General features: G+C 42.0%; 1 protein-coding gene across 9 annotated transcripts in view; it reads right to left on the reverse strand.

Annotated features, from left to right (window-relative positions):
- Window positions 1-17,038, reverse strand: part of FUT8 (fucosyltransferase 8) — a 543,593-nt gene that overhangs the window by 250,517 nt on the left and 276,038 nt on the right. Inside the window, exon 2 of one of the 9 annotated variants that reach the window (XM_029598888.1) lies at window positions 11,924-12,085. The exons of the other annotated variants lie outside the window; for them this stretch is intronic. Within the exon in view, the coding sequence (XP_029454748.1) occupies window positions 11,924-11,928 (5 nt within the window). The 5' untranslated portion in view covers window positions 11,929-12,085. The remainder of the gene's footprint in view (window positions 1-11,923; window positions 12,086-17,038) is intronic. 9 annotated transcript variants of the gene reach the window in all.

Genomic DNA, 17,038 nt, shown 5'->3' on the forward strand with positions numbered 1-17,038 from the left:
AAATAAGAAAGGGAAGGTGGAAAAAAAAAAAGCCTGTGACCAACCAATTAGAAAACTAACATCAGCCAGCAAAGGTAAAAAAAAAATAAATTACTTTTTAGTGATTGGCACATGTAATCTTTGGGAATGTGCAAGAATAGCACTTTCTCTATGCAGATCTCACAATGTACGAGATCAGCATGGAGAAAGTGGAAGCCCACGGGGCCTGCACAGAGGAGGCAGCAGAATGGGCTTCAGTGTCATTAGCAGCAATCGGCGCCTCCCCAATAGCCATGTGGCAGCAGTGACAGTGGCAGCAAGATTACTGACATCTGGGGATGGTGGCAGTACCATCGGGGGACCCCTTCCAAGCAGTGTGCAGAGGTTCAAAAGCAGCAGAGTCAGCCCAAGCTGACTACCATGAATGCTGCACACTCTTACCTCTCTCTGACAGCACACTGGTGGGACATGGCTGACGCAGGGGCAGCCAGGAGCTCAACGGTATTAGACATCCCCTGAAAATAAGGCCTAGTGCATCTTTGGTAGCAAAAATTAATATAAGACACTGTCTTATTTTCGGGGAAACAGGGTACTCCTCAAGCTTTCTTAGATCACTTCTTATTTTGCCTATTCCCTCCGATGTAACCACTTTGTTGTAGATTTTAGTGTCATCCACAAAGACAGTCTTTTCAGTCTACCCTTCTGCAATATTACTCACAAAAATATTGAACAAGAGCAGCCCAAGGACCTACTCTTGAGTCATTCCACTAATCACTGCTCTCTCCTCAGAAAAAAATTCAATTTATTACCATCCTCTGTCACACATCACATAACCAGTTTTTAATAGTCTTCCATCTTAGGACCTACCTCCAGGAAGCAGTTTATATATGAGCCTCCAATGTGGGACAGTATCAAAAGCTTTACTGAAATCTACATCCAGTGCATATCCTTTATCACCTTTGTCATCTGAAGAAATCAGATTTGTTTGACATGATAGGCCTCTGGAAAAAACCAGGCTGACCTTGAATCCTGGAAACCATTTGTTATGATATCAAGGTGTTTGGTGGATTCTCAGGGGCAACAGTGATGTTATCTCCTACGGGGAGGAGCCCCGTAGGGAGACTGATGCACCGGGCTAGACTCAATAGCACAAACACAGAGATAGTTTCTTTTATTGTACAGCTAGGATGATCACCAGAGGTGGCAGTAGAGAGCAGGTTAGCTGGTAGCAGTCTGTAATCCTTGGCAAGGGAGACCCATCCCACAATGGTGGTACAAGGCCCCAATGCAGATATCCAGTGAGGCACTGTAGGAAAGACAGACTGGCAGATGTTAAGCACACTCCCTTAGCTGAGTAGAGAGAATCCCAATGAGCAGTAGAGAGGATAGGTGTTAGCAGTCCGTAGTCCTCAGCAGAGGAGACCCATTCCACAATGGTGGTGTAGGGCCTGATGCAGAGAGGTAGTGAGGAACTGATGAGAGACAGACTGGTAGAAGTTGTACTCACTCTCTGTAGCTGATAGATGGATTTCCAGCAGGTTGAAGAATGGAGCAGGCACCAGGAAAGACACCCAGGCCCTCGAGGAGCGAGTACCTGTAAGAGGATAGGCACCTGTAAATAAGCAGAGGGCCCCCGAGGAGCGGGTGCCCAGGTTAGAGAACCCCGAAGGGTGAAGATAGTTTCCAGTGGATAGAAGCAACAGAGTAGCGTCAGACTGGGGCATACCAATCCTTGCTAACTCGGCGAGAGTCAGCAAATGGGCAACCTTAAATATGCGGAAGCAGTGACGTCACTAGAGGGGGATGCCCCCGGGGTTCACGCCAACACTGCTACAAAGGCAGGGATGCACACATGCACGCACCCTAAGAGGCCTCGGGTCAAGATGGCCGAACGCCGAGCCAGAGCTGCTCCAGGGAAGCCAGAGGGTGCGGCAGGGAGACGCCACGGACGCCATACTCCCGAGGCTGGTGGAGAAAGCTGAGAGAAAGGTGAGGCATGTCGGGCGAAGTCGTCTGAGCCTGACTGACGCAACACCATTGCATCCTAGATAGTTCATTATCCTTTCCTTCATGAGATTCTCCATTACTTTCGATATGCAAATTTGTCTCCTACATAGTCAAGTGCAGATATCCTGAAAACTTAACTGGTTGTGGGATCACCATAATAGGGTTTGTAAACCCTTCTGTAACCATCATACAGGCTCACATAAGTACCAACAAAAAAAAAAAAAAAAAAGACAATGCAGAATGTTACTATAAAAAAAATACACTTTTACAGAAACTAATAAAAAAACAAATGTTCTTTTGTTCAAGTTATTCCTCACAGGGGTCTCATCTTTCATGAGAGCTTCTGGGTCCCTTTGAGGGAGGGTTAGGAGTGTGCATTTCTCATCCTCTTGTTCTAACTGCTTCCCACAAAGAGAACCAGAATGTTAAACTGTGACTGAAAGGGGAAAAGGGCAAATTGCCAGCTATGTGCTAAATATCATAGAGCAAACTAGAAGCCCTATAGAGGAAAGCAAGTCAGCAGGCAGCACATAAAGCTCCAACGTATTACATCACTGGCTATATTTCCATGCATATTTGTGAGAATACGGGACTGGCAATGTGGCTGCTTTACCAAAGCAGCTGCAATGTCTCTTTACACACTACGAAAACATTACAGAGCAAGAAATAACAATGGCAAAAACTGGACATCGTATCCTCTTCAATGTCTTTTATTATTTACAACATGGACGGAAAACTGTGCCTGTTTGCATATGATATAAAAATCTGTAACAGAATACACGTGTTCAGGGAGGGAAGGAGGGTATGATTTATGTATTATTTATTTACAATATTTGTTATCCACCTATCATCCATTCTATGCGGGTTACAAATAAAACATTACAAATATTTTTAAACAATTACACAAATTACAAAACCAAAATCATAGATGCGCGATCTAGAATAATATTTGTGACTGTTAAGGCCTCTCAAGCCTGAGTGCTTATATATCTTCCACAGATATCGAAAGTTAATCCATCATGCTGCATTACATATTAACTTAACTTGTAATAATATTCATATTTCCAAACATTTGAAAAGTGATTTGAAAGAATGGTAAAGGTTTTAGTGAAGTAAAGATGCATGCCTACTACAAATCTCTAAAAACAGGGGAATCGCTAATCACACAGATGGGTGATGTCTTTGCTGCTCTGCAGCAATAGAAGATTTCCAGAGCGATCTAGGAATTTCTTGAAAAACACTCTGTGGAGATGCATAGCCCAGAGTAGTCTTTTCCTTTGGCAGGGAGATAAACTGAGGCCCAAGTCTTAGAAGAGCCCTTATGAATTTCAGCTGAGGTACTGGGTTTCGATTGGACTTGGGCTAAATGACGAATCCTATTCATTTCTGCACCTAGATGATGTGGCACATGGATTTGTCTTCTGATTGACGAGTACCCTTGATCAGCCAACTGTCCACATGAGTCCCCAGTGTGTATAGGACTGCTGCAAAAACAGCCAGACATTTCATAAAGCCCAATGGATTTGATGCTAGGCCAAAAAGCAGCACAAGGAAACAGATTTGGTTTCTACCTGCAAAACAACTCAGATACTTCCTGCAACTTGGATGTATCTGTATTTAAGTGTAAGCTTCTTTAAATCCAGAACACACAGCCAGTCTCCGCTGTTCAGAAAGCGCATTAGAGTGCTTAAAGCAGCCATCTTGAACTTTTCTCTCAGGAAATAATTGTTCAGTGGCCTTAGATCTAAGTACCCATCACGTTTTTGGGAGCCAGGAAGCAGCTGGATAAAATTCTCCACTTTCAATTCTGAAGTTGTACAGTTTGACTACTTAGCCTGCAAGAGGGAGCAGACTTCCAGCCTCAGTAGGTCCTAACATTTGTGGAGCACCAGTGCTCTCCCAAGAGGACTCTTTCAGGGCTGGATTTAAGGTTTTGGCGCCCCCAGGTTGTGGCCTGAATATTTGGCACTCTAGGAAGTAGCCTATGTTGCTTCTGCCAAAATCTGGGCAAAGGCTATCTACAGGATATTCTGATAGGCCAGTGTTTCCCAGCCCTTTCCTGGAGGCACACCTGCTCAGTCAGATTTTCAGTGAAATTTGCATATATTGGGTTTCCATTGTATGCATATCTCTCATATACATTTATTGTGGCAATCCTGAAACCTAACTGGTTAGATGTGCCTCCAGGACAGGGTTGGGGGAAACACTGTGATAGACATAATTTATAGAGTTTTGAAATTATCTAGAAGATTCTACTGTCAGACGAAAGAATGGACTGGCATTTTGCATAAAATCTTAGCATTTGACTCCCAGGAAGATCTTTCAGAAAAAGGACCGGAGTGTTATCTCCAGATTCCGTCAAAGACCCATGCCTGATTTTGACTAGTTAGCAATGTGAGACTTGGAGCTTCTGCTTTCATGGTGGCGAATCAAACTCTATTGCTGCCTGGGGTGATCTTATTTCCTGAAAACCTTTTTTGCACTGAAGAAAAAAAGCTTCCTTGTTTCTTGATACCATTACCTCTTGAAGGAGGAAGGCTACTCAGGGCTGAGAGTAGAGAGGACCTAAATCATCATGTGGTGGTCTCTTGAGGGGTACCAAAAGCCTGAAATTGGACCTCCAAAGGCTAGTATACACTGGATGAAAAGAAAAATTAGTCTCCACATGCACCCACTCTGAGGGCTGGATACTAGCTTCCAGAATCACTCTGCTCTTGCAGCTGTGTCTAAAGAAATTAGCATCAATGCGTTTTTGGCACCCTTTCCTCTTGACTCTGTGCTCAAGCACTCAAAAGTTCAATGCTCAGTGCAAGCTGAGAGATCACAAACTGCCACGATCCTTGGGCCCGTCTTTAGGCTTCCTTTGGCAACTCCAAAAGACTGAGCAGTTCTATGGTCCTTCTACACTGGCACTGTTTTTTACACCAGTTTAGAGGACATAAGACTTCTTTATTATCTTGAAGATTGAAATAAGCCTTTCTTGAAGATGTTAAGAGATCTTGGGGAAATTCTTGAGCAAGTATTACAACAGAATATATTATGACCCTCTATCAGATGCTTAATAAGTAGGTCTTGTAGTGATCAGTAATGGACATCTTCTTATAGTAGTACAGGCAAAACTTGAATCACTGGCTTTCTCAGACCTCTTACAAAAAATTGATGAAGTAAAAATCAACAGGAAGAAATTCTGTCAGAAGCAGATAACCTTAGTAAGAAAAAAATGTGACCAGACAGCCTGGCAGGAGCTGTGGCCTAAAGCTAATTCACTGAAAAGAATGCAGAAAAAAAGGCTGAAAAACATTACTAGGAGACTAATGGGTGACAAATACACAAGGCAGTACACATATTTGAAGAAAAATTGACAGATTTTACAGCCATAAGAGAATTAAAGCAGAATGTTACTGAAAATTAAATACATCCTATTACCTTGCAGAAAAAATTAACTGAGGAACTCAGCATGCCATGCATGCACAGAAAGGATTTTTAATAATAAAGGTCGAGATTCAGTGCCACTTAGCCAGTTAAGTTCTGACTTAACCGGCTAAATGGTGCAGTTTCAATATTTGGCTGTGCTGATCGGCCACTTAGCCAACTGTTTATCCAGTTAACTTGCTGAGCTGGATAGTGGCCAAATATTGTCCTAACAATTTCTTTCATGCCTTCCTATGCTCAAAGCGTGGCAGAGTAATCACAAAGGCAGAATCAGAGTCACATTATGCAAATAGCAATAAGATTTTTGGTTTTAGTTAAGTTTATTGTTTTAGTTAGGACTGCTGCTCTTTTATTATTTGATGAATTTTATTAGGTTTTGGTGTATATTTTATTTTTAAATTTTGACTTGTTATTACTGTACATTGCTTTGTAGCCTCCTTGGGAGCAATTTATAAATATGAAAATAAAACAAAGATATACTAAACAATCAAAAGTACAATAAGTGTATCCCACCAAGAATGCTCCAGAAACCATCCATTGGTGCCAAGAAGAGATGTCACGGATCTGTGTGACTAGTGATTTAACTTGTCTTCAGAAAACTAAGTTTTAATCCAAAAATAAGCAAAATCATGCATTTCGGAGAGCATAAATTCAAGGACCAAATTGCATACTGGAAGGGGAAAAATGGGAAGTAAATTTCAAAGATGTTATGTATTTAAATCTCCAATAATTCACCTGAATCCCCAATAGTATCAAATTCTACTACTATGGCTGCACAGCATATCTTTAAAGTCACAAATGCCAGTAGTGTGTCATGATTAAGATAAAGATGCAGGATATTAATGACCTGTCATAATAGGCTTCATCTTATGCATAAATTCGCTTAGATGAGTAACCTTATATTTAATCATCGGTCAAATCCAGCAAATATTTTTTGATGCTTTTTCTTATGCAGTGTGCAAATTGTGCAATTATTTTAAAATCCAATCACTTAACTTAAAACTTCGCTGAAGCCTGGAACAATAAACATGCCCGACATGGAACCATGTTTCGAACTCCCGTTGTTCTTTCTCAAGGGCTTAGTTCAGCGTCTTCGAGAACAATGCATTTATCTCTCAAAAAATGTTAGGCTGTTATCATAAAGTTTGACAAAGCAGTTAAATCAATTTAGTAGGCACAATCATCAAAACATGGTATGGCTAGGCACTTACTGTAGTTGTAGTCCGACTTGATTTCAAATTCAAAGGTTTGTGTAATGGCGTTGCCGCGTGTGTTTCCTGTGAACTTACCGGATGCAGTGTCATTAATATATGCATCGGTGACGTGGATATAATTTTATGACGTAAGAGATCTCAGGTGAGTGTGTACCATTCCACCGCTAAATTCAAACCATTAGGATGGACTGTGTTTAGTTTGAAAATCCAAAATTGTTCTCGATAGTTGAGTATTGCTTTACTGTTACCACCTCTGGGATTGATTTCAACTTGTTCAATTACTCGCCATTTAATATCTGAAAAAACATGCTGATGTTGTACGCAATGGGCAACAATCGGAGCTTGAAGTTTGCTGGTTGTCAAGCAGCTGCGATGTTCCACTAGTCTTGTTTTAATAGCGCGTTTTGTTCTGCCTACATATAGTAGAGAGCATGGACATTGTAATGTATATATTACATTAGTGGAATTACAATCAGTGCAGGAATGAGCTTTATAGATTTTTCCTTGTGGATCTTTCCAATCCGGACCTATGATAGTTTGATTGCAGAAGGAACATTTTGTGCATGCCCAATGACCAACAGGATTAATATTTGGATTAATAGAGTCAATATGTAGGTAAGAGTTTGTTAAAAAATCCTTCAAGTTTTTACCTCGTTTATATGCAATAATTGGAGGATGCTGAAAAATTGAATGCATTTTTACACAATATGCAGTTCTTCAGAAGGGTCTTTCGTTTGTCCCATACTATTGGTATGACCCCTTCAAGACAAGATGTCAATTATATCAATTTTTTAGAAGACTTCAAGTTTCATTATATTTATTATATCCAATTATTGCATATAAACGAGGTAAAAACTTGAAGGATTTTTTAACAAACTCTTACCTACATATTGACTCTATTAATCCAAATATTAATCCTGTTGGTCATTGGGCATGCACAAAATGTTCCTTCTGCAATCAAACTATCATAAGTCCGGATTGGAAAGATCCACAAGGAAAAATCTATAAAGCTCATTCCTGCACTGATTGTAATTCCACTAATGTAATATATACATTACAATGTCCATGCTCTCTACTGTATGTAGGCAGAACAAAACGCGCTATTAAAACAAGACTAGTGGAACATCGCAGCTGCTTGACAACCAGCAAACTTCAAGCTCCGATTGTTGCCCATTGCGTACAACATCAGCATGTTTTTTCAGATATTAAATGGCGAGTAATTGAACGAATTGAAATCAATCCCAGAGGTGGTAACAGTAAAGCAATACTCAACTATCGAGAACAATTTTGGATTTTCAAACTAAACACAGTCCATCCTAATGGTTTGAATTTAGCGGTGGAATGGTACACACTCACCTGAGATCTCTTACGTCATAAAATTATATCCATGTCACCGATGCATATATTAATGACACTGCATCCGGTAAGTTCACAGGAAACACACGCGGCAACGCCATTACACAAACCTTTGAATTTGAAATCAAGTCGGACTACAACTACAGTAAGTGCCTAGCCATACCATTTTTTGATGATTGTGCCTACTAAATTGATTTAACTGCTTTGTCAAACTTTATGATAACAGCCTAACATTTTTTGAGACATAAATGCATTGTTCTCGTAGACGCTGAACTAAGCCCTTGAGAAAGAACAACGGGAGTTCGAAACATGGTTCCATGTCGGGCATGTTTATTGTTCCAGGCTTCAGCGAAGTTTTAAGTTAAGTGATTGGATTTTAAAATAATTGCACAATTTGCACACTGCATAAGAAAAAGCATCAAAAAATATTTGCTGGATTTGACCGATGATTAAATATAAGGTTACTCATCTAAGCGAATTTATGCATAAGATGAAGCCTATTATGACAGGTCATTAATATCCTGCGTCTTTATCTTAATCATGACACACTACTGGCATTTGTGACTTTAAAGATATGTATTTAAATCTAACACACTATTGTAACAATTTTCAAAATCCATTTACGTATGTAAAGTGCACTTACACGTGTAAAACCTGTTGTCAATCCAATGGCATATAGTGCAGCAATTTTCAAAAGCCCACTTACACAGATAAAGTGCATTTATACATGTAAAACCCAGTTTTAAGCAAGTAAATCCTTTTGAAAATGACCCCCTAACAGTCACAATACCAGAAAGAAATCTGTGGGTCATTTTCGATGACCTCAAGGTAGCCAGTCAGTATGATAAAGCAGATGGGAAAGCTAATAGTATTCTCGACTGAATAAAGAGAGCTATCATTAGTAAAAAAGGTAGAAACAATAACATCCCTGTAAAAAAAAAAAAAAAAAGTATTGCCACCTTTGCATAAGTCTCTGGGTGAGACCTAACCAATAACAATACATCGATAACAGACGCAATTCAAAACAAGGCCACCAAAATGGTGCACAGTCTGCACTGTAAGCCATACATGGAGGAACTTAAGGAGCTGGATACGTACTCTACAAGAGATGTAACACAAACACTCTAATACAGCGGTTCTCAACCTATGGGTCGCGACCCCGGCGGGGGTCGAACGCCCAAAACACAGGGGTCGCCTTGTGTCGCGCGCTCCCGGTCTCTCCCGCTGCCGTTGCCGCCGGGCTGTCAGCACGTTCAAGCCCAGCGGGAACGGCAGCGGCGCTAGAAGAAGCTCTGCACCCGTGGCTGGGCCTTTTCTTCTTCCTGCGCCTGCCCCCCCCCCCCTCCCGTGACCCGGAACAGGAAGTGAATCGCGGTGCGCGGGAAGGAGAGAGAGCCGCGCCGCGCGAAAAAGTAGCAGCAGCGGCTGCAGCATCGGTCCTCGAGCAATAGAAGCAGCCGGTAATGGAGAAAGGAGACAGCAGCATGAGCCTCCCGCGGCCGATGGGATTCTTCTTTCTTGGCCAGCGGAGGCTGCTGCAGCTCCCATTTGTGCTCGGGGGGGGGGGGGGGGAAGGAAGTGAGTGAGAGAAAGAGAGAGAAGCAGCCAGCCAGCCAGCCAGCCTGTGTGATTGACTGGTCAGAGAGCTGATGTGTGTGTGTATGTGAGAGACAATGAAAGTGATTGCTTAGGGAGATGACTGATGTGTATGTGAGAGTGTGAGACATTAGTCAGGGAGGTGACTGATGTGTGTGTGTGAGAGAGAGAAAAAGCATGGAAGTGAGAAGTCTGGGTATGTGAGAAAGCATGGGCGTAAGAAGCCTGGTGTTGTGGGGGTGAAAGAAAGCATGGGAGTGAGAAACCTGGGTGAGTGTGCATGCATGAGAGAGAGAGACTGCTTGGTAAGGTGATGGTGCGTGTGAGAGAAAAAGACCTGGTGTGTGTGTGTGACTATGAGAGAATGTGATTCAGGGAATGAGAAGCCTGTGCACGTGGAGAGAACAAGCATGGGAGTGAGAGACTGGTGAGTGAGTGAGTGAGTGTGTGTGTGTGTGTGTGTGTGAGAGAGAGAGAAAGACAGAGAAAGTGATTATGAGAGTGAGAAGCCCGTATATGTAAGTAGAACACGGGAGTGGGAAGCCTGTGTGTGTGTGTGTGTGTATGGTATGAGAGAAACTGTTCAGGAAGGTGACTGGTGTGTGTGTGCCAAAGACTGTTTGGGAGATGATTGGTGTGTGAGAGACAGAAACTGGTCATGGGGGCATGACTGGTATGGTGTGTGTGTGTGAGAGACATGGGCACTAAGGAAGAGGACCATAAGTATAGAGCTTAGCTTCTACTGCTGCTTCTGGTGAGTGCCACGGCCTGCAGGGAAGGGGAGTAGGAGAGCTGCTGGAGGGGGTAAGTAAAGGTGGCTTTTTAAGTTTATTTTTCTTGACTGCCATTTTAATTGTGTGATGTCTGCTTTTTTGAAATATTTTATTGGTGTTTGGAGAATGTTTAATAGTTTTTATGAGTTTTTAATTGTTGGATGTTCATAGCTGTTTTGAAACATTTATTCTGCTTATTAGTATAGTTTTACAATTATTTCTGTGTGGGGATATATAGCTGCTTGCTAGTTCTGTTTTCCTAATAAGAGGTGTATTGGTTTTTAGGACCTGATTTAATATTTGTAGTGTTGCCTTTTCATAGATAGGGTTGCTCCTGTTTGAGTGTATTCCATAATACAGGTGTAACTGTGTGCGGATTAGTTTATGTGCATTACTACAGATCCTGGGAGTATGTTAGGTCGGTTCTGTGTCTGTTACCAAGATGAGATATTTTGCTAGCATGTAAGCGTTTGTATCGGTCTTATTTGTTGTGTTTTCTCAGAGGACATGCATTGGTGGTAAACTGCTGTCTTTTCATAAGTAGGGCTATTGAGCCTGGAAATAGAAGGAGTTTGAGTTGCTGTTACTGAGATGTCACTAGAACCAGAATATCTTTTTTGTAGGGTGAGTTGTATGGGGAATGTCATAATTCTGCTTTACATCCATTATTGTGGGTCGGGGGGTTCCTGTGGATACAAACTGTACTTTTACATCTAGCCCCGTGACGATCATGGGTCAGTGTGCCATGCATGTGAGAACCTATGGTGAGTTGAGTTACATTCACATTATAAATGTCATAATTAAATGATAAGTGTGCACTAAAATCCAACCCCATCCATAACCCCGCCCCCATATGACCAAAGCCCCGCCCTCACCCCACCCTCACGGGGCGAGGGCGGGGCGAGGGGTCACCGCAACATGAGGAACTGTATTGCGGGGTCACGGCATTAGAAAGGTTGAGAACCACTGCTCTAAATCAGGTTTTAATGAAGAATGAAAAACTCAAGGACATGGGATCATAATTTAAAGCTGAAGGGAGGCTCAAATTGTGAGAATACTTTTTTTTCCTGAGAGACTGGTGGACACCTTGAACAGACTTCCTGCAAAAGTGGAGGAACCCCAAACAGCAGCAGAGTTCAAGCATGCTTGAGACAGACACAAAGAGCCCCTCAGTAACAGGAGGAGGAAGACCACATGTTCAGGAAAAACTATGACAATACAGTAGAAGATAATGGGCAGACTGGATGCACCCAGTGATCCCTTATCTGCTGATATTTGTTTATATGAAGAAACAGTTAAACAAGCAAAATACTATCCAAATAAAATAAATAAAAGACAAGAGTGCTTGTTAGCCACATCATGAATGAGATTTACTTCTTCTCCATTGCATGTATTAGCAAATTGTGCCCAAAACACTTAATCCACACTGTAACACAACATACACACACAGTCACAATGTAGCATCTGAAACACCAGCATGCCTGACAGACACAGGACGCATGAAAGCAGTTTCAGTCACAGTGTGTTGTGCACAAAAACAACAAACATGTGAAACAAGGTACTCACAGCATCCTCACATAAGACTCTCCATAACTGCTGTCCTAGTTAAAAATATCCATTAAGGGGCTGTGAGAACTGAACAGTATATTTAAGGTGGAATCCAGGAGAGAGGATTCTTAACTGGTTGTCACAGAATAGGGCCATAATTTTTCAGCTTCCCACCTCATTCTGGAAAACATAAAAGAAAAGATAACATTTAGAATATACCCTAAGAAACTTTAGGGCTTGAAATAATTCCACCATTACAGCTCAATCTCACTCGCATAACACACACTAGACACATGTTGCACAAACCTCAAGTGCACACAGTTTTTAAAAATACATCATATTTTAACTTACCGCAGGGCATCTTTGTGATGTCCCAGTAAATGACCAAGGAGAGCAGCTGAAGGAAAAAGGATCTAGTGGTTACATCACTGGCCACTGTAGCAGGCAATGAGCGTCTACCTGCAACTCCAAGGCATGCACAGTGTCTACAAGTACAGAGCTGCAATGTAAATTGAAAGGGCCACTTTTTCTATTACAACGTTTATTCTAGAGAATTCATCATGCCATATTTCACAATAAAGGGACGACTGCTGGGTGGCTTGCCAAAGGAGGATGGCTCCTTTGAGTGATCCTTTGTGCATTTGAGTGTATTATTTAACATTTTTGTGTTTGATTTGGATTTGATGCTGGATTAGATTTGATGCTGTTTGTGAACAGTCATTTTCAGTATTGTGGGGTAGATTTTATAATTTTGCACGAGCACCAGGCGCGAACAAAAGTACGCTGGATTTTATAAGATACGCGCGTATCTTATAAAATCCGGGGTCGGCGCGCGCAAAGGGGTGCACATTTGTGCAACCTGCGCGCGCCGAGCCCAGCGTGCGCTGCCTGTTCCCTCCGAGGCCGCTCCGATTTATAAGTGGCCTCGGAGGGAACTTTCCTTCGCCCTCCCCCCCCACCTTCCCCTCCCTTCCCCTCCCTAACCCACCCCCCCGGCCCTATCTAAACCCCCCCCCCCTTACCTTTGTTGGCAGACCTGGGGGCTGGTCCGGAGGCCTCGACCACGCCCCCGGGCCAGCACCACGCCCCCAGGCCCGCCCCCGAAACGCCGCATCACACCCCCGAAACGCCGCGTCATTTACGGAACGCCCCCGACACACCCCTTTTAAGAAGCCCCGGGACTTACGCGCGTCCTGGGGCTCTGCGCGCGCCGGCGGTCTATGCAAAATAGGCGCACCGGCGCGCGCAGGGCATTTAAAATCCGGCTGTGTGGTTTTAACTGGGTTCCATATAGATGTGAACTGCTTACTAAGTTTTACCAATAGGAACTATTTTAGCTAATTTTATGTTAAAGTCTTGACAGACTTATTAATGTCAACTCAATTCTCTAAATCTTCTGAATTTTCTTCTATTGAGATGGTTAATGGAATTTATGGAAGATGTTAAAAATTTTAGACACACCAGAATAAGATTGTATTGCTGAACGATTTCTTGAAGAGCAAGCAGATGTTCTCAATTGACACTTGTGGATTGCTTAACATAAATCTCATAAATGCCAGATTATTGTGCAAGAAAGATCGTTTAGTGTATGACACAATTGCTGAGTTTAAAGTGGACATTTTATTGTATTAGAGACATGAGTCCTGGGTGCCGATTCACTGTTGATATTGGAGGCTTGTTCTCCTGAGTATACATTTTTTACAGTTCATCACCAAGATAAAAAAAAGGTAGAAGCGTTGCTATAAAACTTATAATTTGGAATGTAAACAACCTCTACTTCACCCCATTCCTGGAACTAAATGTTATAAACCTTGGATTATAGTTTAAAATATGATTTGGTTTGTTTATAGAGATCCTTAGAATGAAAGTTTCTTTAGAGATTGTACCTCAGGCTTTGGGAGAAATAAGTCTGAAATTCTCCATGTTAGTAACTCTGGGCAATTTTAATTTGCATGTTGTTCCTACTCATTTTAATGTGATCAAGTAAATCTGGTACAGCTTATGGTTTCAGTTTTAGCTCTCTGACAGATCACAGCAAATATAGTTGGGATTGTACACTTTGATTTGTCACAGGGTTCCTTACACTCTCCCATGCTTAACATATATATTTGCTTCCATTGGCAAAGTTATTAGAAATGTCTGGACTGTGCAATGCATGCTGATATTCAGATCTTTTATCCTTGGGCAAAAATCATGAGAAAGAAGTTGAAAAGATGAATGCTGGATTTAGTCTGATCCAAAATTGGTTTAAAAGTAAAACTGCCTCAATCGTTTAACAACTGAGGCTCCATGAACGATTTATCTCCAAATATAGTATTTAATGATGTCAGCTTAGTTATTAATAAGGAAGTTAAAACCCTAGGAGTTATTCTGGATTTACATATATCATTTCAAACACAAATAGGAAATGTGGCAAAAGCCTTTTTTTCTAGTTGCAGAGGTTATGGGATTGCCATCTGATTCTGGATAAAGATACATTTTAAGACCTTGATACATGCTTTCATTCCATTAGGCTTTGCAATTCATTATATATGGGTCTCTCAGCTAATCATCTTTCTCGTTTACAGCTTGCGCCAATTGACATGGCCATTTTATAACATATGCTTGCATATGCACACATGGTATAAAACAGGCTGTATGCACGTACATGTGCACACAATTTTATGTAGATGTGCAGAAAAGCCGCCTCTACCACATAAGCAGGGGGATGTTAGTAGTTCCTTGCGCTGATTCAATTATCTGTTTCCCCAGTTCGTTCCCAAATACATGTAGATTTTATTGAGAAATCTAGGAACATCCAAATCCGCCCACGCCCCTCTTTTGCAAAAAAAATTTTTGTGCATGTACCGGGAAATATGTGCATACTCGCGTGCTTTTTAAAATCCACATAGCACGTGCAGGCCTGATTTCTGTGCATATCTCCCAGTTCTGGTGCTTTTAAGGGTAGAACAGAATGTCTATTAGGTAGCAATGCATGCATTGGTAAAGAAAAAGGGTCTATAAATATTAAAATAAAAGCCCTTGGGGGTGAAGAGTTCTGGTAGACTTTGCAAGAAGGAAGTCTCTGTCATAGGGACAGTGTGAAGGGCTGGTGAAACTGAGTATCTCATATTTTCAGAGAATCAAGCCACGCAAATACGTATATGTGTGTGTGTGTGTATATATATATATATATATATATATAAAACCAATGTTTTATTTGAGAAACAAGTAGGGAACAGAAGCAGAGGCATGGCTTTGGGAATGCTTTCCAACATAGGTTTGTACAAGGGATGTGTGTGTATGAGTTGGGATATAATACCAGGGGAATCTGTGCTTTGTCATGAAAGGACAGGGGCTGCGACTGTATGTATACATAGGTTTTGTGTTGTGGGGTGTGTATGTGGTGTGAATAGGAGAGTGCGAAGGGTGGGATTTGTGTGTGTATACTTTGAAAATATGCAGCGATGGCTTAGAGCCTTTGCATGCCATCTTTCTCTAGTTGCTTCCCTGTTTCCATCTTCTGTTGCTATAGATAAAGTGCTGGAAGGGAAGTGATGCTTTTGGAAGTGAGTACTAGTCAGCATACTAACAGTTCTAATCTCCACAGAAAGCAATATAGATTTTATTTTCCCCATAGCAAGCCATGGCAATTATTTTGAGGTTCAGTTCTCTGAAAATATTGACCCACAGAGTTTTTAATTTTCAAATTCATCCAATTTAGTCACATTTTTTTCCTGCATGCCAAATTTAGTGAATTTACATCTTTTTTTTTTTTTTAAAGAGTTATTGGCCCTATAGACACAGACCAACATTAATCACTTTAATATTATTCTTTCCAACACTTCAAATGTTAGGAAACATAAAAATACTCATTTCTTTCTATGGGAAACTGTTAGAAGCTGTTCAAACTAGTAGAATGCTCCATTTCAAACATCCACCCTCTCTCCCAGTTTCTAGTATTTTGGGACAGAGCAACACAGAGAGAGACGGGGGGCAGAGAAAATAAATGAACTGGCAAAGGAGAGCACCAAAAGGCACTTCCAATGTAATCATGCCCTCCTCTTCCCTACACCTCTATCTGTTCCCAACAAACCCACCCACATTTACATCATCCATAGGGACAAAGAAGATAAATTATGCAGTTTCTCAAGTCCTCCTCCCCCACATACCCTCATACACACAAACCCCACACACTGGCGCCAAAAACACTTCCTCCAGAGATACCTCACGTATACACAACCCCCACATGCATACGTACAACTGTCACTAACACCTACATCCGTTACCTACAAGTACACATACCCACAAAAACACATAACCCCATACATGCACAACTCTTCCACAACCCCCTCCACATAACCTTTTACCCACCCAAAAACACACAGACTACCCACATACACATACCTCCAATACCCCCCTCACCCACATAGACATTTCACCATACAGAACCCGCATACATCTCACCCATGCAAACTATACTCCCCTCGTACACTCATACCCCACACTCCCCACAAACACATCCCAATCACAAACGTCCCCGCAGCCATACACCCCTCCTACAAAGCCATGTTGGAATGCATTCCCAAAGCCATGTCCTCTGCATGCTCTCCAACCTCATAATGGACAGAATTCTATAGCAAGAGATCAATGTCCTTCCATACATCTGTCCACAAGCACAAACTCACCAATTCAGCATGCAGGAAGAAAATGCAAATATATCGGGGAAAGGTCAAAAACCAGAAACATCATCAGTATTTTCCGAGAATATCCCCAGTGTTTTCAATGAGAAACTGCAGAATGCTGCCCAGTGCTCCACTCTGAAAGCCCCTTCCAGCACTTTGGCACAAAGGCACCACGGGCAGACAGGGAAATGTACCTGAAGCCACTGGTGAAGGAGGCCACCAAAAGGCACTCTCAAAGCCACCTTCCCCAACACTTCCAGTCATACATGCACAACCCCGCTCCCAGCATACTCGCACACTCACACTTACACCACCTCTCCCCCCCCATGCCCTCACAGCGGCAGAGACAAGGAAAATAACTGACGGAACAGATGAAGAACTCTGCTGAAAGATGCCCCGCACACACATACACACACTTCTGCACTTACACCAATCCCACCCCAACTCCCCTACCATTTCAAGGGTCCAC

The sequence above is a fragment of the Rhinatrema bivittatum genome, chromosome 4 (assembly GCF_901001135.1).
Source record: "Rhinatrema bivittatum chromosome 4, aRhiBiv1.1, whole genome shotgun sequence".
NCBI lineage: Eukaryota > Metazoa > Chordata > Amphibia > Gymnophiona > Rhinatrematidae > Rhinatrema > Rhinatrema bivittatum.